Below are 22476 nucleotides of genomic sequence, written 5' to 3' on the forward strand. Positions count from 1 at the left end.
TGGGCTGGGCACCAAGTTGTGGGGGTGTGTGGCAGGACAAGGCAGGAGCCCACAGGGAGCCAGTCTGCCTGGCTGGCTCCAGGACCTCTGAGCAACAGGAGTTGGCCACTTGGTGCCTACATGGGTCTTCCCCATAAAGAGATGAAAGCGAGGACACGGATGAGCACATCCCCTAAACACTGAGCCTGTTTGCTCATCTCATCTCCAGAGTGACTCAGTACCCTTCAAGTTATAGGGCAAAGCTCTGAGGGAATTTCTAAAGCAGGGCCCAATTTCAAGTGAGACTTTCAATTGTCCTCACAGAATTCTATTTGTGAGATCGCATATACTCGATTTCGATAAAATATTTCGATAGAATAGAAAATCCGAAATCCCATGTTGGACACTACATTCGGATGTTGCAGGTCCCAGGGAAGCGGATGTTTGTTCAGCCCCATGGGAAGCCGCGTGGGAGCAGGAGGGCGGGCCTGGGGCGGGTCGCCAGCGATTCCGACCGGCGACCTGGTGGGTATTCCCGGGGGCATGGCCCACAGGCTTTGGCCGGTCCAGGTGTGGGCGCGGGGCCGGGGCGTCTCCGTGGCCGGGCGCCGGGTGTGGCCCGACACCCGCGACTCGCGGTTAGAGGCACGGCCAGCAGGGGGCACGCGCGGACCGCCCCGTCAGGCTCAGCCGCCAGCCAGAGGCCTCAGCCCGAACGTAGATCGGGCCCAGACCTGCAGGCTGCCGTTTCCTGGGGGCCCGGAGTCCGGGTCGGCGAATGGGGGAGGCGCGGCAGGCCCCGCTTCCTCTGAAAAGAAAGCGCAGTCGGCCGCGCCAGCTTTCCCGCCTCCGCGGGTGCGCGGCTTCCGCGTGGCAGGGCCGTCCGCTCCCCCTCGCCTGGCGCGCTGCCTCTTTGTCTCTCCGCGGCTCCCCTCCTCCCAGACGAATGGCTGTTGGCAGGAAATTGGACGCGCTCTTGGGGAGCCGCGCAAGTCGACGTGGCGGGGAGGGGGCGCCGCGCGGCCGGCCGGCTCCGGGTGCCCCCGGCCGGGGCGGGGGCGGCGGGGGATGTTTTGACATCTCGTCAAGGGAAGGAACTTGATGCTTCGAAAGTGCTTTTCACAGCCGGCCTGTGTCTGCTCCCAAGTTGATTTATAAACAGAATCTGTGCTCGCTTCGCAGCTCCCTCCCTCGACAGCCCGGGGGGCGGCGCTGGAGGCGCGGACGCGGCTGTGCCTGGCAGGACTGGGTTTATTTATTGCATCTGGCCGGGAGCCGGGGCGGCCCGGGGACTGCGCAAGTTCCCTCCGGCCCGAGCCCTTCCCCTCGTCTTCCAACCCCCAAGACCCGCTCCATCCTTGGTGGGGCGGGGGTGGTGGTGGTTTCTGGCTTCCCCAAGCCCCGCACCGGACTCTGGGCGGAGCCCGCCGGTGGTTTAGAGGTGGAGGCAGAGAGATGGCCAGGGCGCCCCAAAGGCCCGTGTCCTGCCCCACCCCACACTGACCCGGGGGAGGGAGACGGTGAGGAATGGGGTCTCCCCCTGTGCCCTAGCGGCGGAAAAGGCGGGGGGTGGGGGGGGTTCCGGATCTTAAACTCCTCTGGCGACCAGGGGCTCTGACGCCCCCTTCCTCCAGGGGCTGTCCTCTCTCCCCAGAGATTCCTCTGTCCTCAGCTCCAGACAGCCTTTTACTCCAAGGCCCCAGTAGGCCTTCCCGTTTAGAATAAATTAAGGAATCTCCAGCTTCCACTTGATCTTGGGAAGAGGGGAAGAAAGGTTTGTCAGAACATGTCCCTGGGAAGAGCCACAGACCTCAGCAGGGGGGTGGGCACAGGGCTGGGTCCAGATTTGTCACAGTGCCCAGGCCTCCCATTTACAGAGTCCGAATGGCCACAGGGTAGAGCAGGGACATGTGCTCGGCCCCCTTAATGGGCAGCTTGCGGCTGGCGTAGTGATGCACAATTTCAGGGACGCTGCTGAAGGGTGGGCTGTTCTGGCCCAGCACGTACTTGTGTTCCTTGGTCCGGGACAGCTTCATGTGCATGAAGCCCTGACTGCTCCTGGGAAGAGGAGAGGAGACCCTGGTGAGTAGGGGCCCTCTCGGGTCCCCCTTCCCTCCCCAACCCCTACCCCTGCAGCAAATGCTCTTTCGGGCCAGCTGTGTGTGGAGGTGACTAGCGGAGGTGGAGGCCAGTCCAGGAAACAGGGAGGAGGCAGAGAGGATTTTGTGACTGGGTAACAGTAGGCATTGGTTTTGTGGTAAGGGCACTGGGTGTGCCAAGAATGTGTGTGTAGTGTACAGGGCATGTGCAGGTGGAAACAAGCGACCACTTTCCCTACCCCAAACCCTGGGACCCAGGCACCCGTGTCCTCCAGTCTGCATGGCCAAGGCTGGTCTGCTCTCCCCATCTCTGAGCTGTGGAGGGGGTGGGGGTGGGGCTCCTAGTGACTCATGTGGAGACACACACATCCTTGGCAGGACATTGTTGACAACCAAGTGAATCTTGGTTGAGGCTCTCTTTTAGAAACCAGGGGAGGGTGTGAGCTAGGGGCTCTGGAAATCCTTTCCAAATCTGGAAGTCTCAACTGCCTTGTCCTGGGGATATCCCTTTACCCTCCTGCTAACTGGGCCTTGAGCCAAGCCCCCCCACCGTTTTATCCCTTCAGCCTGGGATGACATCATCGGTGAGGCTGTAACTCCCTCCCTCAGAGAGGAAACGCTCCACTGCCTCTCCCATCTCCCTGACACAATCCAGGAAATCCACATTAGTGCCTGGCCCTGCCCCCAAGACAAGGACCCTGCTGCTCAGAGCTCTGGCCAGCTCCCAGCTACCCGGACACCCTCTGTCTTAGAGAGAAAGCATGGGGGTGGGGTGGGGACCAAGCAAGAACAGCGTCTGCCCAAGCTACCACAGGCCTGGCCCACAGGCAAGGAGGAAGCAATCCTTAGGGGAGCCCCAAAGCCTGAATACTTGTCTCCCAGTCAGAGCCTACCTGGGGACAAGTGCAGGGCTCAGAAACTAGTAAGGAAGTAGGACTGGTGAGGGGGACCCTCATATGAGGTGAGGCTGGCAAACTTCATTTCCTTCCCCTGCCTGGGTACGAAGAGGGCTCTGACTGGACCCTTTTCACTGGGCCCACAAGTGAAGATGGAGAGTGGATGACTGAAGAGAGGAAAGGGATAACAGGAAAACCCCTCCCAATTCCTTCTCCTAGGATACAGTACCCTAAAGCCTGCTGGGAGCCCCAGGCTGGGTGTATGGGGTGGAGGGTGGGGGACACAGGCATCCCTCTTCTGTAGGCCTGAGATAATGACTGAGGCTGATGGGGACCACACAGGCTCTGAGGAAACTGTACAGTCCCCGAGGGCGGTGCAGAGAGGGGGAGGCAGTGAGTAGATCCTCTCCCCTGTCTGCCCTATGCCATGGCCCAGGCCCAAAGCTGTGGGTACTAGCTTGGGCCTTGCTTTCCCTCACCCTCTCACAGTTTGGGGACAAGCCCCTACCCACAGTCCACTTGGGATAATCATCTCTCCCAAAAATTGCACTGCATCTTCTCCTTGAGGAACAGCTCTGGCCAAAAAGGGCAATAAGTGGCAATAAGCCTCGATCTGGAGAACTGACCTCCTGGGATAAAGTCCCAAGCAGAGTCCTTGCCCAACCCTCAGGAGCCTGGATGGGACTGGCTGGGCCGCAGGGCCAGAGCTGACATGGCTTTCGGAGGAAGCTGTTTAATTACCAGTGAAAGCCCTTCTATTACACAGAGCAGAGAAACCATAATTGTATTTCAGAGAAGCCATTTATATGCAAACGAGGCTCTGGCAGACGGATGCTGGTGGGGCCAGATGAGGCTGGGCTGAAGCAGCATCCAGGCCTGCCTCCCCCTTGTACTCCCCAGGGTAGGGCTGAGCTCTGCCCCACTCTGTTCAGGGAGCCAGACCCTTGCTGTCTAACCCAGCCTTGGACTGTTCCAGATTTGATGTCAGGTGGAGCTATGTGATGGAAGACTGCGGGTCTTGTAGTCAGGCTGAACTGAGCTGGGTGCATATCCTGCTTTTGGCACTTCATTACCTGTGGCCTCAACCAACTCACATAGCTCTTGGTATTTATTTCTGTCTATAAAAAAGAGATTCATCTTATAGGCTGGTGCTTTGGAGAGGGTATATACGCTGCTCAGCACACAGTAGATGCTCTGTGACTCTAATCTATTAAAGCAATACACATTCCTAGTGTTATATCAGATTTTTGGCAGATTAACTTTTCCTAAATGCTCCTTTGATTTTATGATAATTTTCAGGGTATAAGAGTGGCAAGAAACCTAAGTGGTACCCATTAATGCGTTTTGCAAAGGAAGAAACCAAGACCCAGACAGGTTTCATGATTTGCCTAGGGTCACATAGCTAGTTTTATTAAGCCCAAGAATAAAATTCAAGTTATTTGAATATAGACTGGCATTTTCCCCTTATCTTTTAGTTGAAGTTGAATAATCATCCTTAAATGTATCTGCTTAATAGTCCTAACTTTTCTGTATATTGCATTTGTTTGAAGTGGGGGTTACCTGTAATCTAATGCCCCCGGAAAGTGTGGTAGGAGGTGGTACAGATGTCCCAGCAGTGTTGGGGGGGATGTGAATAGACACACCATCTGATAGGCTGTTGTGTGGAGTGTAGGATCTACCAGGCAGAACTCCTGGGGACGAAGGGGAGGGCTGGCCATTCTACCAGGATGGCCTAGGAGGCCAATGCTGATCTATCAGTTCCTGGGAAGGAAGGCTGATGGGAGGGGAGGTCCTGCCACCCCCTCCTCTTCCTGGATCCTTTAAGATTCAGTTATCAGCCACTAGTACCCAGACCACCTGCCCACTTCTTCACAGTGAACAATAGCTTTGTGTCCGCTGTTCCACCCTCCTCCCAGGACCCAATCTCCCTTGAGCAAAGTTCCTCTCTCCTTGCCTGTGCTTTAAGAACATTTGGACTTCTATTAATAAAGATGATGGTGATAATTTATTTAGCATTTAGCACCATGTTAAGTGCCTCCCACATATTACTTCAGTTGATCCTTCCCTACAAGGTAGATATTATTATTCTTCCATTTTATAAGTAAGAAAACTGAGGCCCAGAGAGGTTAAGGGGGCTCCAGGCCACACAGCTAGTAAGTGACAGGGGAGGGGTGGCAGGACCCTCCCCTCCCATCGGACAGGCTTGACTGTTTCCTCTAATGGACTCTGAGCTCCTTGAGATCAGGGGCTGAGCCTCAGACTGCTCCAAATCCCCAGGGCCTGGCCCAGGGTCAGCAAATGTTCATAGGGACAGAGCTCTCCCCAGCTTGGTTGGGCATGGGGAGAATGTTGGTCCTCCTGTCCTGCTGGTTGTCTTCCCATGGATTCTCCTTGGTGCCATGCTTATGAGCTAATCCTGCCTAACACTGCTTGTTGGCCCACCCCTACTCACTTGAGGGACAGGGAGAAATCATTCTTGCTGGTCTCACTGTTGCGCACCAGGTAGCTGGCCTCTTTGCACAGTCGGAGCAGGTTCTCGGCATCTGTTCGACTGATGGCCCCGTGGTACCAGCTGAGGACAAGAGAGAGGAAGGGGGGCATCTCTGCTGGGTCCCTCGCCGTCCTGGCCCACCCATTCTGGGTGTCCCCTGCAGGCAAGCCAGTGGCAGGAGGGGAAGGGAGGGGAGAGAGTCCCCAGCTGGACACAGACACTCACACCTGGTTTTCCAGAGGCAGTGCTGGGTCTGTCCACTCCCCAAGGGGGCTGCTGGGCTCCACGCTTAGGGGCTTTGCTGACTTGGGGTTCCCTGCAGAGAGTCGGGGAGGTAGCCGCCCCTTCTCCTCCCGGCCAGGTGACAGGCAGCTCTTCTCAGATCCTTCAAACTGGGCTGTGGGGAATACACCAGTCATAGACTCCGAGGACCCTTAGAGACAGAGCTCTATAGAATAACCAGTGCTCCCCCCATTTTCTGCCCAAAGGGGTCAAAGGAATGTTCTAGAAGGGTGGGACATGCTCCTGGGCTTGACTGGCTCTGGGGACAGAATCTTGGGTTCACTCCCCTGTTGGGGGTGGGGCTCAGCCCTCCTATGCCACACTGTACCTACCAGTCCCCCATGCTGTGGGAGGAGAGGAGAGAGAGGCAACATGAGAAACCACTTCAACTTCTCCCTCTGGAGCAGCTGCCTGCCTTCCCCTATTCCATTACCCCTCGGGGTGGCTTCAGCGCTGATAATATTGTTTCTTTCTCCTCCTCAGAGTTCATTACCGTTCTCCATATCACCCTGCCAAGCCATTCTGTAGAAATGACTTATCGATTTGAGAACAATTATCCGATTCCCCTTGGTGCCATCCTGACAGGCTAATCCTGCCTGAAGCCACCAGCCAGCCAGCCCCTCCCCCGCCCCCAGGGCTGCTGCCCACAGGTTCCCTGCCTCCACCCGAGAAACCCAGGTGGGGTGGCTCTGCCCCACTGAACCAGCAGCCCCCTGGAGGGAGGAAGCCAGTGAGCCACATGGGCACAGGCACACATGGACAGGTGACAGAGACCCTCTTTCATCCTACATTTACAAAATACCCCTCACACTCAGGCACAAATGTACAAACAGGTGTTCACAAACCCCTGGCTGCCCATTCTGTACAAAACTGAATGGAGATGGAAGTGCTCAATGCTTCCTTTCTTCTCATTTGGGTTTTTTTCTCTCCTTGTAGCATTTTCAGGATCTTATTGTCTCTCAGTTACCAGATGCAAGGATCAGACCCTTTTACTTACTGGAAGGACTCAGACACTTCCTGTGCTAGCATCATCCCTGCCTCAAGAGTTATTCACACTGTCAAAGGGTGGGGTCAGGCAAAATCCTATGCAAAGAAGTGAATCTAAAATAGTGGATTTTTGTGGCATGGTGGGAAAGATATTTGGAAAGGGACTCCTTTAGGAGACCCCTCCCCCCACACGTTTTGGAGGAAGGAGGAATGTGTGCTTTGTCCCTTCTCTCTTCCTCCAGGACGAAGGGAATTCTTCCTGGGTTCTCCAAACCTTGCCCCATTCCAGCTCCTCCAACCCAAGCCCACAGGGCCTGAGGCATGAGAGTACATGTCACCCTGGCCAGAAGCTCCCACAGGACCCACCGCTGCTGTCCTCCAGGCTGGGCTCAGGGAGGGGTGAGGCTGGACCGGAGATGTCCCTGTCCCCGTCAGGGAGGGAGGGGCTGCTGTCCAGCTGTCCCACCGGCGGAGGCCAAGGTAGGTCTTTGATGACCTTAATGTCAACTGGAGCCAGCAGCAGGGAGAAGAGACACAGACAGAGACAGAGACAAAGAGAGAGAGACAGAGAGAGGCAGAGGTTGAGACACCAAAACCCAGAGCCAGGACACAGGATAGCCTAGAAAGGAGGAGGGTCAGAGCAAAGGCAGGAGTGGCTTCTGAGGGGGGAGCAGGACTCTCAGAAGGTTGGATGGAGCCACAGTGACCACACCAGGCTAGCTCAGTCAAAGGGTGGGGGGCACAGATAGCAAACAGGATGCAGAGTCTTGCCCTGCCAGCCACGTGGGGCCCCTTCATTTGAAGCCTCAGAAGCCTCCAGGGCCCAAAAGGAGCAGGAAAGGAAGAAAGGAGGGACAACGAGCTGCCCTCACCTCCCGGCACCACACCCAGGTTCCCACAGCCTCCTGGCACCCTCAGACTTGCTGCCCTTCCTTTTACCCACGGTCTGGGAAGTCATGGGCAGCGAGACTGACAGCCCAGCTCCAGGCTGTCAGGAATACTCCGATGTGGGGGCAGATGTTTTATTGAAATTTAGCCCCACACCCTCAATCTTGAGCCCCGACAATTAAGAAAGGGATGCCACTGGTGGCTGCAGGACTGCTAACGAGGTTTCCTAATGACGAGCATAGATTTTCCCATTAAGCAATCTAAACAGTATTGATTCTCCAAGGAGACTTCTGGAGATAAATGGTCCCTCCTCAATGGTGCACGCTTTACAGGAAACAAATTAGAAACCTGTGGTTGGTTTCCCAGTCTAGCCGCCAGGGCGGGGAGGACAGGGCAGAGAGCTGAGTCCAGCTCTAGCATGAGCCCCCTTGCCCAAGGAGGGGTGAAGGGGCCATAGGAGTGGGGGTGAAGTCAAATGGCATTTACATCTTTTATGTTCTCATTGAATCAAGAATCCAGGGGCTAAAGCCCTCTCCAGCCGCACCCACTCAGCACGACCTCCCCAAACCTCCCCGGGTTGGACTCCAGGCCTGGGATCCGCACTGGGGTGTGTGACACAGGAGAAACCTAACCCTCTTCAACCAAGGGGATTTCTTACAGCCTCCTTCTCCCCACCTGTTCCTGCTCCTCAGAAATACCCTCAGGGCACAGGTTCCCCTGGTCTCATCCAGCCTGCTACTGGGAGACAGAGCTCTCTGATTCACAGCTGGGATCTCTAAAGGTTACACACACAGCCCTTTTCATTGTCTGGGCTGTTAAATGCCTTCTTTTGTTAAGGGTAAATATTTAACATGTCACAAGTTTTATCTTTTTGTTTGGAATTTCTGTATTTTAAGATATACCCTGTCTCCCAAAAGAAGGAAGTGGCCTAAGCCTTTTGGGCTCTGAGAGGTGGTGATGCAGGGAGACCCTCCATCCTCCCTTACCTGTTCCCTGACCCGCACACAGCACTGCACCCACATGGCCCAATTCGCCAATCTCTGTGATGCACTCAACTTCCTCCCTTGGGCCTAGCTTCAGGGCCTCCCCCAGTCCCTGGGGTCCACTCCTTCCACTGCCCTGGGCCTGGAGAGCTGTTTGGAGACCCCAGCAGACCCACCAACTCCACCAAGGGCTTACCTGCAAAGGCTTTGGAAATTCTCTCCTTCTTCCACTCCCAGGGCTGGTCATACTCCTCAGGGGGCCTCTCATCATCCTCTGGCAGCCGGGACTCCCGAGGCCACACGGCCCCCTCACCCTCAGGGGTGGTCCCCTCCTCCTCTGGCTCATAGGGCGTGTCATACAGCGGCAAGGCCTGAGCGGCTGTCTCCTTGGAGCTCCGGATCTCTACCAGGACAAGGCAGGAGGGGAGGTGTGAGAGCGGCCCTGGCTGCCCAGCTCAGCTTCTCTGTCAGCATCCTCAGCAACACACCAAGCCTCCTTCAAAGGAGATGCCACTGGCTCTGGGGGCCCAATGGCCCTCAAAACATTTCTGGGGTTCCAAAAAGCATGGGATGCAATGGAGGCAGGGGCAGAGAAGCACCAGAGTGAAAGACAGAAAAAAGATCTTTAGATGGCCAGCAAGGGGTCGGGAAATGAGGCTTACACATTTCGGAAACTGAGGCAGGGTTCTCTCCTAATCCACCTCCTCCTGGCTACACAGCTCCAGTTTGTTCCTTGCATCCCAAGTAATACCACTTGACAATCAGAAAATACTTCTTTGTTGCTCAGCTATTGCTGAGCACTCCCTCCTTGCAACTGTCCCCTTCTGACAAGTCATTTACGTGGTTGTCCTCTCTGGTCACCCGTTTGGACTCCTTCCCTGGCCCCTCTCTTGGTCTCTGTTCCCCAGAACCAGGCCTTATTTGCCCTCACTCCTTGCCCAGTCTCATGGCACCATATACACTTCCAGTTGCCAATAAGATCTTTCACTTGAATGTTTCAAACTTGCCGCTTTCCCAAGAAATTCTTCTACTCTGTTCTGTGATTTTCTTCTTGCGATCACTGGCCCCATTGAAAATACAATAAAAGCTATGGAGCTACTCTCCAGAACATGTGCAAATTCTCACATACAATTCCAGGGCATTCATGAGCCTCTGAGGGGTACACACCACTCTGATCTAAAGACGGTAGTCACCCTCCCACCTTCTCCCTTTCTGTCCACTACACTGCTCTCCTCGGTCCTGGCCCTCCTTCCTGCTCTAAATCCCACCTGTTTGCCCCCAGTACCTGAGAACTATTAGTCTCATCTCTCCACATCTAGATTGCTGCTAGGGTGGGCCCTCCTCGCCCTCCTCTACTGGCTGGAATTTCCATGAGCTCCATGGAGAACACTTCTGACCGCTCTTCCATGAGCTCCATGGAGAACATTTCTTACCGCTCTCTGCCCCCTCACCCCACTCCCAAGTAGGGAGAGCAGCTTATCTGATCACCAGCGGATGTTCACTCTCTTTCTCAGCTCTGCCTTCTGGCTCTCTCTCCTCCTGCCTCCTCACCCTGGTCCTGTGAAGGGGCCTATAGCTGTGCTGCATTGCCCAAGCCTGAGTGGGGAAGTTTAATTCTGTGAATTATTAAACGGAGACATAGCTAAGTGATGTTCTCCAATCTACTGTATCACTAATAAAGCTGACATTCTTATCTTCATCCATCTAGTTCCTTAATCTGACTTCTCAGTGATCTCCAAGCTCAGGAGGGGAAGAAAGCGGTGCTAATTATTGCTCCCTTAAAGCCTCAGCAGTTTCTACAACTGCTAACTCATCTTTCTGATGCCCAGTTCTCCTGGTCTGTTCTGTACACCAAAGCCTCAGTAATCCCCTTAAAATGCCGTATTTGTCCTGTTTCTGTCTTGCTCAGGAATCCATATTGGTTTTCTTCCTCCTCCAGAGCAAGTCCAAATGCCTCATTCCCGCCTTCAAGGCCCTTCACTGCCCCCGTGACCTCTCTCATTCTGGCTCCTCAGTATGCCCAACACTAAAATGGTATGCCCTTGAACAAACCTTCTTCCCCTCCTGCCTTGGGGTCTTGACTTGGGACCAACTCACCCCTGTCCTCCTCTCAGATCACCCCTGCTTAGTTCTCTTTCCCTGGACCCTCTCTTGACCTCTGCTCTGCTCCCCAGGACCAAGTCCTACTCATTGCTCTCTGCCTGCACTCCTTGACCAGCTTGCCCTTCTCCAGCCCTGTGGTTCCAACCGCTATAAAGCTGTTTCACTCTGACATCACAACCTCTCAAGCTCACCACCTTCCCTAAAGCTAGTGATTCTCTTTTTTGGGTTCCACGACCCCCAGCCCACACCACTTATCCTGCCCCTCCTGACTATCCTAACTCTATCGGCCTGACCTTTAGCTGTGTGGCCTTCTCTACTACCTCACATCTCAGGCACCACAAGTCATGGCTCCTTCTCCAAACTGACTCTCTTGAAGGCAGTGGCCAGTGACCCAAGGTGGTCTGTGGTGTACCCATGGTCTCATGGAATCAATCCTTAGTCTTGTGGGTCCCAGAGCCTGTTGTGCCAATACCTAGGTCTCAGGCAGCAATCCCCCACCCCTGACTCCATCACGCACCAGCCATCATCTTTTGGGCCTCATAGGGTTCCATGTAGCCATCATTTTCAGGGACCTTCTCAGGGGCTCCTGAAGCTCCTGCTGGGCCTTCACCAGTCTCCTGAACATCAAATGGGTCTGCGTAGTCTTCAAGGATTGCCAACTGTGGGAAGACAGTGAGGACAGCAGGCTTCAGACATCTGAGAGACAGCTCTGTATCTCCCCAGATGCTTTGTCCATGGGAGTGAGTCCTGGACAGAATGTCTTAGACCTAGAGGAAAAGGCATCCACAGGCAGGCTCTGAGCTTGGACGGGGACAAGCTCTGCTTCTTCCTCTGCAGGTTTCCCCTACTAGGCTGCCGACAGAGTGGCAGATCTATCTTTTCTGTTAATTTTTTGCCTCTGGGTCATCACTTAGGTTAAATGACCAGGATAAAGCTCTGGGCACTAAGGCCTGCCTCAGTCTGTATCCAGGCAGAGCGACAGAGGTGTTCAACACCAGATGGTTCAACAGAGGGAATCAATTCAGAGAACTGGTTACAAAGGTGTCGAAGGAGTTCACAGAACAAGTGGGAAACAGCAGGCAACTTAGAGATTAACTTGGTCCATGCCTACAAGTTCCATCCCAGATGCTGAACAAAGAAAAATTTGCTGACCACACAGAAAAACAAAACCAAATACTCACTTTATGGCACAGTCCTGCTGGTCTAGCCTCAGAACATTCACCATCACGTCATGTGTGCATTGTTACACTCATTTTAAGGAAATGGAGGCTCAGGGCAGATAGGGAATAGTACGGCCAAGACCATTCCACCTAAGTGTGGGAACCCAGTCGGAACGTGTGCCCTCTGTGCAAAATGCTTCTGCCAACCTGCCACCAGTGGGCGTCTTGGCCATCCTAGGAGAGAGACCAATTTTGACAGCCCTGAGGAAAGCCAGGGTTTGGGCTCAGTTGAAATCCCCTGGTTCCTGGAGGCTAGCTAGGAACAGGGAAGGCGTAGCCTTGACACTCCACATCCCGCACTGCCCCTTTCTCCCTCACAAGTGGTTCATGACCAACCCTCTTGTCCCTGCTCCAGTCAAGGCAGAGGGAACTGTAAGCCACACACCCTGAGGAAGAGCCCAAGGTGCTCAGGGCGGGGTGCAGCAGAGGACAATAGAGCCTTTCTCCAAGCTGGGCACAGGCTCCTTGAAGGGGGCAGGCCTAAGCAGAGACAGAGCCCAGCCCACCAGGACTGCCAGCACCTGAGGGGAAGCACTGCACTGAGTTGACAGGCATTGACAAGAGGTGGCTCTGGGGCCTGTGGCATGAGGAGGGGCCACTCCTGCCTCTCCTCCATTCTCATTGTAGGCTTTGGGTCTGGGCCAGACCAGAACTGCAGGAGCCAGTTGAGCAGGAAGGCTATGGGGGTGATTTTCTGCCCTGGGTCAGTAGATCTGGGACCCCATAGCAAAGCAGTGATGGGGGAAAGGAAACTACCCACCACAGGGACTCCTCCTGCATGTTCCTTGGACCCCCACGAGCCCCTCCAGGGGTCTCTGAAGCACATCCCAATGACTCCTACCATCTCTCCCTTCAGTTCAGCTCCCACCATGTTCCACCTTGTTCCACCCAAGTCCCCCATCTCCTTCACCTCCCTCAAATCTCCACCTGCTTCTGAGAAGACCACCATCTCAAGTCATACCATCCCCACCATCAGCTCACCCACCAGACTAGAGTTCTCTATTGTTTCTGTCTCTCTAGCTCTAAGAAGCGCCTGGCTCACAGTAGGTACTATAAAAATGTTTCTACTAGATCACTGCCTATCTCCCCTCAGAGCCCTCCACCCCTAGTCCTCCTTCTTCCAGGAAGGAGAGAAAAGAAATCCACTCCCACCCCAGGCTGCTTCCTCCCAGACATACTAGCACCCACAGCCCCACCCACCCAACCAAGGGGGCTCTGCGGTTGGCAGCTGGCACTCAGCCTCACACTCCTATGTAACAGCTATTTAACAGGAACCGAGTTATCGGATGAGATATCCTTAAACAGTGTAATGCCCACAAGAAAAAGTCCAGAGTTAAAGGGACTTAAAGATTCCACTTCCCTCTTGGGCTTCTCCCTACCCACCTCGGATCACTCTGTTACCTGAAAGGTCTGTGCTTTGTTTCTTACCAAAGAGGCTTTCCCTCTGCCTGGATTACATGATTTTCTTTCTTCAGAATTCCTTTCCATTCTTCCCCCAGGTATGGTTAGATGCCTCTGTGCTGGGGTATTATTACACTGTAATAAATACTTGTTTCATCATCTGTCTTCCTGCAGATCCTGAGCCTCCTGAGGGTAGGACCATGCTTACTGCTAAATTCCTAGCACCTAAAAGTGCTCAGTAGGTATCTGTTTAAATTAGTTCACATAAAACAGGAAGAATGGACAAAGGAAGCAGTTCTCCTTGTTTATTCAGAAGAGAAAGGCATCATGAGTCCAGTGGGGGGCGGGGCACTGAGTCCTGGAGAAACTGCTCAGAGAGAAGTGCTGCGCCCAAGCCCCAGTCCCCCAGGCTCTGCAGAGACCCCTTCCCTGGCTCTAACCCCCAACCAAGCCAGTGCCCTTCCTGCTGGAGCCCTGGGCTGGACTTGAGCTGTGACCTCTCCCTGGCCCAGCACAGGCCTCCCTAGGGCCAGCCCACGGTGCCTGTGGGCACCCAGGTGGCAGCTCTGTGGGCAGTTCAATGGCTCCTCTGTTCCACCCCAGACTCCACACCCTGCTCCAGGAAAACCTAGCCCCCCGCCCTGGGCGGGTCACCTAGAGGAGCCACCCACAGGGCTGGGAGGCAGGAGCAGAAGCAGAAACACCTGCTGGGAAGGTTGGCAAGACAGGCACCCACCCGTGATTTCTAGGCCATATGAGAAGGCCAAATGCTCAGTTGGGGGAAGTTGCCTCTGCAGGCTTCTGACACCTTTGCTCTATCATGATTTATTTTGTTCATGGGACCTTTGTCTGACTGCTGTACTCACTGCTGTATACCACGTCCGCCACAGGGCCTGGCACAAGGGAGGCACTCAGTGTACATTTACTAGATGCTCCAAAGGCCTCTCTCTCTAAGACTCTAGCTTCTGGAGCAACAGACTCTCAGATCCCCATTCACCCCAACGCTGAGCACTCGGACAGACCAGTAGCAGCTGTGGGAGCAGGCTGTCCAGAGAACCGGCACTTGAGCAGGGATCAAAGCCTCTGGAAGAGGATCTGAGCAGGGATCAAAGACAACTGGAAGAACTGGCAGGGAAGGCACCTAAAACCAGGGCTGATATTTAGGCAAACCTCTGGTAGGCAGAATGCTACTGAAAGGCTGAAATACTTCCAAATTAGTAGGCAAGTAGCTGCTGCCCGGAGGCCCCCTTGTCCCCATGCCTCCTGCCAACCAGATCCCCTCCCTCCTGCCATCCAGCAGGCTCCAGACCCGGCTCCTGTGCCTGTTCCAACGGGGCAGTGCCCCTCCCAGAGCAGCTGTCCTTCTTTGACTCTCCTTCCTGCCTGAGCCTCTCCTAAGATAGCTGGCAGGCCTACCATCTGGTGCTACCTTCCGCTCTGCAGCTGGGCCCCACTAGGAGTTCCTGACCCTACCCATGGGGCTCGCTGGTCCAAGGGCAGCTAGCAGGGGGCACATGTCACAGGATTTGGGCTCTGCAAGGTTGCCAAAGTCTACCCCTGCCCCTTTCCTCCATGTCTTCCGTTGACATTTAATGTCTGGAAGCCTCTGGTTTTTCACCTGTAGAATGGGGATGGTATTACTACCCACCTCATAGGATTGGAAAGAGGACAATGAGTGTAAAAGTCCTTAATTCAGAGGCTGGAATGCAGTCAGTGCTCAACAGATGTTGGCCCTGCCGCTGATCTCTTCTACTCAGACACTAAAGCCCAGAGTTTAGGTGCTAGAAAGGGGACACAGATGGTGGCAGTAGAGACAAGACTGGCACCCAGGTCTCCTGACTCTCACTGCCTTGCTGCAGATTTTCCAGACAACTCAGGAAATGGAGCATCCTCTCTCCTCCACTTGTAGATTTAAAATACACTTTAGCATGTTAAAGGCTCTGAGAAATCGTGTAGCAAAGAGAGCTGTCTAATTTTGTTTAACTCGGCATTTCTCCAAAGTATTTAACCGTGAAATCCTTTTTCTGCTGAAAGTCTGTCAGTTTTGGAAACAGTATGTACTATTTACCTTCCCCCAAATCTAACTTTCTGTGCCCTCTGTTCCCACTTATTGGAATCACCCTTCCCAATTTTATCTGCCATGGAAACTCCTTCCCACGAAACAAATCTGTTAGCATCTTTTTCTAATTACAAAGAAATGTCAAACTTGTAAGACATTCGAACATCACAGATACACAATGGAGGCCGATAACCCTTGTAAGGTGTGTCTGAGGCCACCTCAGGACTGGGTGGCAAGTGCTGGCCTTTCGGTTCAGAAAATGGAGAACCCAGCACTGTGTGCACTCTTCATTCCTTCTCTGAGTCTGCTCCCCACACTCGGTGAACAGCTTCCCAAAAGGAGCCGTGGTCCCACAGCACAGTGTTGGCAGCCAGTCTGCCATTGGGCCGCCTGGCTGTGAACCTCAGCTCTCCTACTAGCTGTGAAATCAGGCACGTGTGACGCAACACTCCTGGGCTTCAGTCTCCCTCTAAATAACCTGAGGATAATAACAATCTCTCCTAGGGCCGTTGTCAGAAGCAATTGGTCTATAACACATCAGCTGTTTCAAAATGGTACCAGGCACACGGCAGGTACTAGTTAATGGTCTGCGAGTATACCATGAAAGATGGAAAGACCAGATCTCTGGGTCCTCCAGGGGCTCACAGGGACAGCCACAAAGGCAGCTCCCTGAGTGTGGCACCCTGAGGGGCTGTGAAGCCCTGCAGCTGCGCCCCAAGCTCCAGAGGCCCCGCAGGCTCCCTGTGTGCCGGTGGGACTGGGCCCCAACTCTGCTCTCGCACAGCATCCCCACTGGTTCTGCAGGGCGGGGGGTGAGCTGGAGGGGGCAGCAGCTGCTCTTCCAAGCCCCAGGCCCCAGCCAGCTGCTCCCACCCATGGTCTGCAGCACCCTAGCTGTTCCTGGCTCCCAACAGGTGGAGTGCCAGGGTTAACTGAGGTGTCCTTGAGTCACTGGCCAAGCCAACAAGCTGCAGATGCCTTCCCCCAAGAGTGAATGCCACAGTGTGAGGAGGCAGCAGTGGGAAGAGTGGGTAGGCCCACCATAAAGTCCCCTGGTAGCCGCAGGCCTTGGCAGTACCCCTTCACCCTCCGCAAAGCCCCAGTGACAGCAAAGATGGCCAGCCCTGGCCAAAGGGTTAAGAGCTCTAACCAGTCCACAAAGGTCCCTTCACCTGGACCCTTCTTTTTTCCTCCTCCTGCCTCCATTGGAGGACATGTGCAAGATAAACAGATCACAACTCCAGACTCTGTGGAAGTCAGAAAAAGGAAAATTAAAACAAGAACAAACAAGCTCAAAAAAGGCAAGGACCAGGTCTTCTAGGGGGTGAGTGCCTTTCAGCGCCTGGGCTAGTGTCAGTTAATGTTCTAGAACTCCTCAGTGAACACTGGCTGAGGCACGATCTTACTGCAGCAGTCCTCAGGTCAGACTCCTGACCCCAGAGCAGGCATGTCTTGTTTGCCTTCTGACACCATCAATGTCTCCTTCCTTTTCCTCTCTCTACCTGACTTTTCACTTGCTTCCAAATTTGGGCGTGGAGGATCCAAGTCCATGTGAACACCATGTATTTATTTTTTAAAGTTCTTGATATTTTGGGCCCTATGAAACCCTTTAAGCATCTGGGAGCTGTTAGCTGTTAGCTGTTATCATCTCTTTCTCTGTCTCTCTGTCTCTCTCTCTCTCTCACACACACACACACACACACACACACACACACACATATCTTGGCAGGATAGAGGCAAAGGACACACTGTGCAGATGGTCACAGGCAGCTCCAAGCTTTATCCAATTAGGGCCCCTTTTCCACACCCGTCCCCCTTTCCTAATTAGACTAGGTTTTTCCTGTCACAGATCTGAGAAAAGGGAGCAAAGCAACTAAGGCCCAATTCTCTCACCCCTCTGCCCAAGTGTGGCCTGGAGGCCAGACAGGGCCCAGCACCATGAGGGAGCTCTTCCCATGGCCAGATGGTGTGGCCCTGACTGCCTGGTCCAGGGGGCAGCTCCTGCGGCTCCCACACCTGCACTGCCAGGCCCGCCCAGATGGCCACCCTTGCCCCCTTGCCAAATGCAGCAGTGGGTCTCAGGGACGGCCAGTAGCCAGAGCCCTGCATGGGGAAACACTAATGGGCCTAAGAAACAGGCCTCTCAGGGCCCTGTCTAAAGCCCCATTCTCTCCTGCCCTCCAAAGTCACTTTCCACAGGGCTCATTTCCCCTCCATCTTCTCATCATAGCAGTATTTCCACCCATTTCATCAAACTTCACCACCAGGCCCTCTCACGGGGTTCTGAACCACCCGGCAACAGCTACTGGGCTCCAGGAAGGGAAGGAAAGTGGACCAGCCTATGGCCCATCCTGGTCTGCAGTCCCCATCTCACCTCAGAAAGTAACCCCAAAGCAAAAAGCCAAGATGACCTGCATGGCCGAGAGGACAGGAACAGAGGATAGGGACAAAACACTTCACAGAACAGAAACTCCAGCTCAACAGGCCAGCTCACCATTCAGGGACAGGAACTTGGGTTTAGGATAAGGGGCTCAGGTGCCTAGCTTGGACTCTTCCTAGGGGAAGACTCTGGGACTCCCCAAACTGTACTCCTAAACGAGTGGAACTCCTCTCTCTCAATGGTGGGAGGCTCCCAGGTCGGGGCCCGCAAAGACAATGTCCCTGCCCCTGAGCCAGTTTGGATGGCATCCTGGATCCTTCTCATCACACCCACTAAAGAAACCACAGATTGTGTAGCTCCTGGGAGATCCTGCTGGATTTCATTCCTGTCCCTGCAGCTGACAAAAGAGTCAGACACCTCTTGGCCCCTAACGTCTGAATAGCCCACAGACCACAGAGCCAACCCAGGCTGAGGCATGGATGCCCTCGGTGAGAAGAGACCATGGCTCTCTCACAGTTGTGTGGATGCAGCCTCTTCCTTGGGGGGTCTCTGTGGGGAAATGTACAAAAGGAGCTGCAGTTAAGGGAGTCTCTGACCTTCAGGTCACCCTAGCAATGGCCAGTCACCATTCAATGGATGTATTTTATTCACCCCTTTTCATGCCAAGCATGTCAGACACTTGGGAAATTCAGGCATGAGGAGGACAGTGATCCTTGTCCTAGAGGAGCCCATGGCTTCAGGGGCAGCCTATTAGGCCATTCCAAGACTTCAGAGAGGAAGGCCAGGTATAGCTCAGGCCTATGTGCCAATAGGCAGTGGTCAGGGAGTAAGAACAAGGCTCAATGCTTCCTCTTCCTCACTGCCACTGCCACCAACACATCACCCAACAGAGGGGGGACAATGAGGAAGGAGAGGAGCTGAAGGTCATGTGATGAAAGCAGTCTCCTTCTGCAGGCTAAGGATCCTGGCCCAGGATGGACAGTCAGGTCCCGTGGAAGGAACGAGGGGAAAAATAATTCACATTCCTGAGGCTTCTGCTCTGATCCTGACACATCTCTCTTATCCAAGACAGAAGGGCAGTTTCTCCACCGAAAGCCTCAACACGGGATCCAATGGATTCAGACAGCAACTCTGCTCTCCAACCAAATAAAACTGTGTTCTCTGCTGAGGAAAGGGATTAAGCCCCAGGGATGAGCTTCCAGGGATGTGTGACGAGGGGACAACAAAGCCAAGGCAGTCCAGAGAGTCACTGTCATGGAATTTAGGGCCAGAGGGACCTTGATGGCTTTCAGCTATCAAGGAGGGTAAGACTTAAATGGAGTTGGGCAAGGGCTGGTTTCTCCACCAGTGGCCTCTGAGGCCCAGCTTTCCCTTCATCCCTTGCCTGCAGGTCCCCCAAAGGCTCTAGCCTCCCTCAGAATGGACCCGGGAAAGGGGAGGCCAGGAGGAGACAAGTGGGCTCAGCTGCTCAGCCCCTTCTGGGCAACAGGTCCGAAGCACTGACTGCCCCCTTACACCAAGGGAAATAGTGCAGGAGTGAGCCTGCCTGGACCTCAGTGGTCAGTATCCTTGGTGAAGAACTATACATATTGTTTGTTCTATCTTCCTGAGAACAACAGTCCACCAGGCTCCGGTACCACTGGATAAGGCAAAGGCCAGTTCTTGCTGTATACACAGGGAGAAACCTCAGCCCTCACCTCCTTCCTGGGGCTCCAGCAACTGCAAGGATGTTTGGGCTCCCCCGAGGAGGAGGAATGGAGCTTTGTGCTGCCTCTGCCCCGGGGGGAGGGGTCAGAGATCAAAGGGCAGGAGCTACTGCTCCCGGAGGGCAGAAAAGCCATAAACTGGCTTGGGGTGGGGGGTGCTCAAATACCGTTAGAAAAAAGCTCGCTGATTCGGCCCTGGGAGAAGGAGGAGGACTGACATGAGGAGGGCAGAACCCCTGAGGAAGAGGGTCACTAGTCCTGGGGCGGTAACAGGGACAGAAGCAGAGTTTGGGGCACACGTCCCAGATTAGTCGGTCGAGAATTTGAACAAAGGTGGATGAAGCCTCCGAGCCCCCGGGTCAAGGATTAAGATCTTGTCCGCCAGGAACCGTGACATTAAGGGGCCCAGGCCCGGCCCTGGCCAGGCCACCTTTGTCCCTCTTGAAAGCCCCAGACCTCCTACCACCTCTCCTCCCGGCCACCCACGCCCGGAGCAGCACTCACCCTGTCGCTGCTAGCTGGGGGTCCAGAGATCCGCTCCTCGGGCGGGGGCGCTGGGGGGCCAGGGGTCTCAACCCGAATAAGGCGGTGGGGTGGCGAGCCGTGGCGCGGGGGCGGCGTGGGGCCGGGGACGGCGGGGGTGGCTGGGGCAGCTGCGGAGCTGGACGGCCCCCCAGAGTAAGGGTCTTCGAAGTCGCGCTCTCTCTGCAGCCGATAGGCGGCCAGGATGTCCGGGGGTGGCGCAGGGGGCGCGGCCGGGGACGGTGCTGGGGGACGGTAGTCCGGCTCCGGGGGCGCCGGCTTGCCCCCACCTCCGCCACTGCCCCCCCCGCGGAAGCCCAGGTGCTCCCGGAGCCACTTGGCCACTCCGCCACTGCCGCCCCCTCCAGGGCCGGCTCCCGCTCCCCCGGCGCCCCGGCGCGACCCCCCCGGGCCGCTCCCCGCGCTCCCCTGCGCCCGCTGCCCCGGGCCGGAGCCCGCTGGAGGAGCTCCGCTCAGTAACATGGGGCCAGCCAGACTGAGCGAGGGGAGCTCTGAGGCCGGGCGGGGGGCGGGGGTGGGGGCGGAGCTCCGCCGGGCGGCGGGAGGGGGCGGGGCTCGTCAGTAACAAGGGAGGGGCGGGGTTCCGCTCCCTATCGGGGTCTACCTCCCCCAGGCAGGGAAGAGATGAGGGAGTGCGGGTTTCCAGCTGGTGTGGACGTACGAGAAGTAAGTGGGCGACCCCAAGGCAGGCGATGCGAATCCTGGACTTGAAGGTGAATCCTCCACGTGTCTCCACACGTGCCCCTGTGGGGGCGCACCTGTCTCCATCTGTTCCCCTTCTCCAGATCGCAGCTCACACGCGGCGCCTCACACCCCTGGGTTCCCAGCCCTCGGACTCCTCCGGTCCCTCCCCTCCCTTCCCCCAAGGACTCCTAACTGGGAAATATCCCAAGAGGAAAAGCTAGGGAAGGCGAGAGATGGGGCTGTTCCTGTAACATTCTATTACAGATGTGTCTGTAACAATCCCCTCTTCTGTGTACCACGGGAGCCCCACCTACCTCCTCCCATCCAGCTGCTCCCACTGCATTGCTTCCCATCCAGGCAGACATATCTCACATCACAGATAATCAACTCTCTAGTGACACCCACTTCTCCCGTGTCTTTTCCACACACGCCCTCCTCACATGCAAACAGCCGTCATATGAACACTTCGAACCCAGGCACGGCAGCTTAGAGCGGGCCCACCCCGCCCTGATGGCAGCATGCAAACACGCAGAAATCCCTTAAAGTCAAATCCCAGGTTTCATTGTCAATCAGATTAGTGACAGAATAGAAACAGACAAGTCAATAAATCAAGTCTAGAAACAGTTCCAATGTCCTCTATCACAAACCCCTTATCCTCTCCAGGCTCTGATGCTCAAGCCATAGGCATTTTTGTCTTAGAAATAAAGCCAGTTTCTCCACAGAAATAATGTAGCCCTGAAGCAAACGCCAACATTTGCTTTTGGCTCTGCTGGGAAGGTGGCAGCTTTGCCTCATCATCATCCCCCCAGGGCACTGCCTCAGAGTCTGTCTCACCCTTGGGCTCGAATCTGCATGGGAGGGAGCAAAGAGCCACATTAGGCCCCAAAGGGAAGGGGTCTCAGAGGTGGGGGGAGTAAAGAAAGATGTGATGGCAAAACTGCAAATCCCCTAGAAGTCCCAGGGCCCAGGTCTCCAAACATTGGTTGGGTTTCAGCTTTGTGCCAACTCTAGCTGGCACCATAAGACAGCGCTTCTCGAACTTTAATGTGAACACAATCACCAGGGAACTTGTTACATTGCCGTTTCTGGTTCTGTAGGACTAGCTGGGGTGGGGTCCTAGACTGTGGTTCTAATAGGTTCACAGGTTTATACAGATGCTGCTGGTCCCCACCCCCATCCCCAAACATACACACATGTTTGGAGCAGTAGGGTTGTGGGACACACTGACTCAGGAATCTAGTGGTTGCAGGCTCTAGCCAGATCTCTGGGCAAGTTACTCAATGCAAGCGACCTTCACTTTTGTTATAGCTGCAAAGGGCATAATAACTGTTATGGGAGGATTAGGGGAGATGATGGACAATGAACAGGCTTTGAAACCTGTAAAATGCTTATAATAGTAGGTGTCAAATGAAGCCACCTTTGTTTAAGAAGTAGGGAGTTAAGGTGCTGACAGCTCAGAGGAATGGAATCAATCAAATCTATACAAAAGATGGCAGACTTCATGGGGGAGGTAGACCTGAGCTGGGTAGGATTTGGGCACTTGAAGCAAAAGAGCCAAAGGTTACTCTAAGCTATGAATGAGGTCAGCATGAACTGAGCCAAGGCAATGAGGTAGGAAGCAGCATAAAGAAGGGGAGGATTCCTGGTGGAGAAGAATAGGAAAAAATGTTAGATGGGGGTGGGGTGATACCATAAAGGTAGAATTTAAATGATAATTTTAAAATGAATACCCTGTGTGTACCTTGCACTTCCCGTTGTTTTAAATGATTTGTTAA

General features: G+C 54.6%; 1 protein-coding gene across 6 annotated transcripts; it reads right to left on the bottom strand.

Annotated features, from left to right (window-relative positions):
- Positions 1 to 1212: 1212 nt before the first annotated feature.
- Positions 1213 to 20519, bottom strand: SHF (Src homology 2 domain containing F). 6 transcript variants are annotated; one of them, XM_004751303.3, is made up of 7 exons: positions 19979 to 20515; positions 11226 to 11367; positions 8802 to 9008; positions 7101 to 7241; positions 5691 to 5862; positions 5427 to 5546; positions 1213 to 2037 (listed from the first exon to the last, which is right to left on the bottom strand). In XM_004751303.3, the coding sequence occupies exons 1-7, from the start codon at positions 20477 to 20479 to the stop codon at positions 1851 to 1853; spliced, it is 1470 nt and encodes a 489-aa protein (XP_004751360.1). In that variant the 5' UTR covers positions 20480 to 20515; the 3' UTR covers positions 1213 to 1850. The 6 variants fall into 6 exon arrangements, with proteins under 6 accessions (XP_004751360.1, XP_044923607.1, XP_004751361.1 ...); XM_045067672.1 differs by lacking the exon at positions 19979 to 20515 and adding an exon at positions 11890 to 12198; XM_004751304.3 differs by lacking the exon at positions 7101 to 7241 and having other exon boundaries at positions 19979 to 20513.
- Positions 20520 to 22476: the final 1957 nt, after the last annotated feature.

The sequence above is a fragment of the Mustela putorius genome, unplaced genomic scaffold, assembly GCF_011764305.1.
Source record: "Mustela putorius furo isolate JIRA1106 unplaced genomic scaffold, ASM1176430v1.1 tig00003898_pilon_pilon_pilon, whole genome shotgun sequence".
NCBI classification, from domain to species: Eukaryota; Metazoa; Chordata; class Mammalia; order Carnivora; family Mustelidae; genus Mustela; species Mustela putorius.

Bases quoted from the DNA above. Each gene is read 5' to 3' on its own strand.
- SHF (XM_004751303.3), bottom strand. From the start codon at position 20,479: ATGTTACTGAGCGGAGCTCCTCCAGCGGGCTCCGGCCCGGGGCAGCGG. The intron at 5,863-7,100 runs GTGGGTCCTGTG...TATTCCCCACAG, and splicing joins CAGCCTGGAGGACAGCAGCG to CCCAGTTTGAAGGATCTGAG. The intron at 2,038-5,426 runs GTGAGTAGGGGT...TCCTCTTCCCAG, and splicing joins GATTTCTCCCTGTCCCTCAA to GAGCAGTCAGGGCTTCATGC.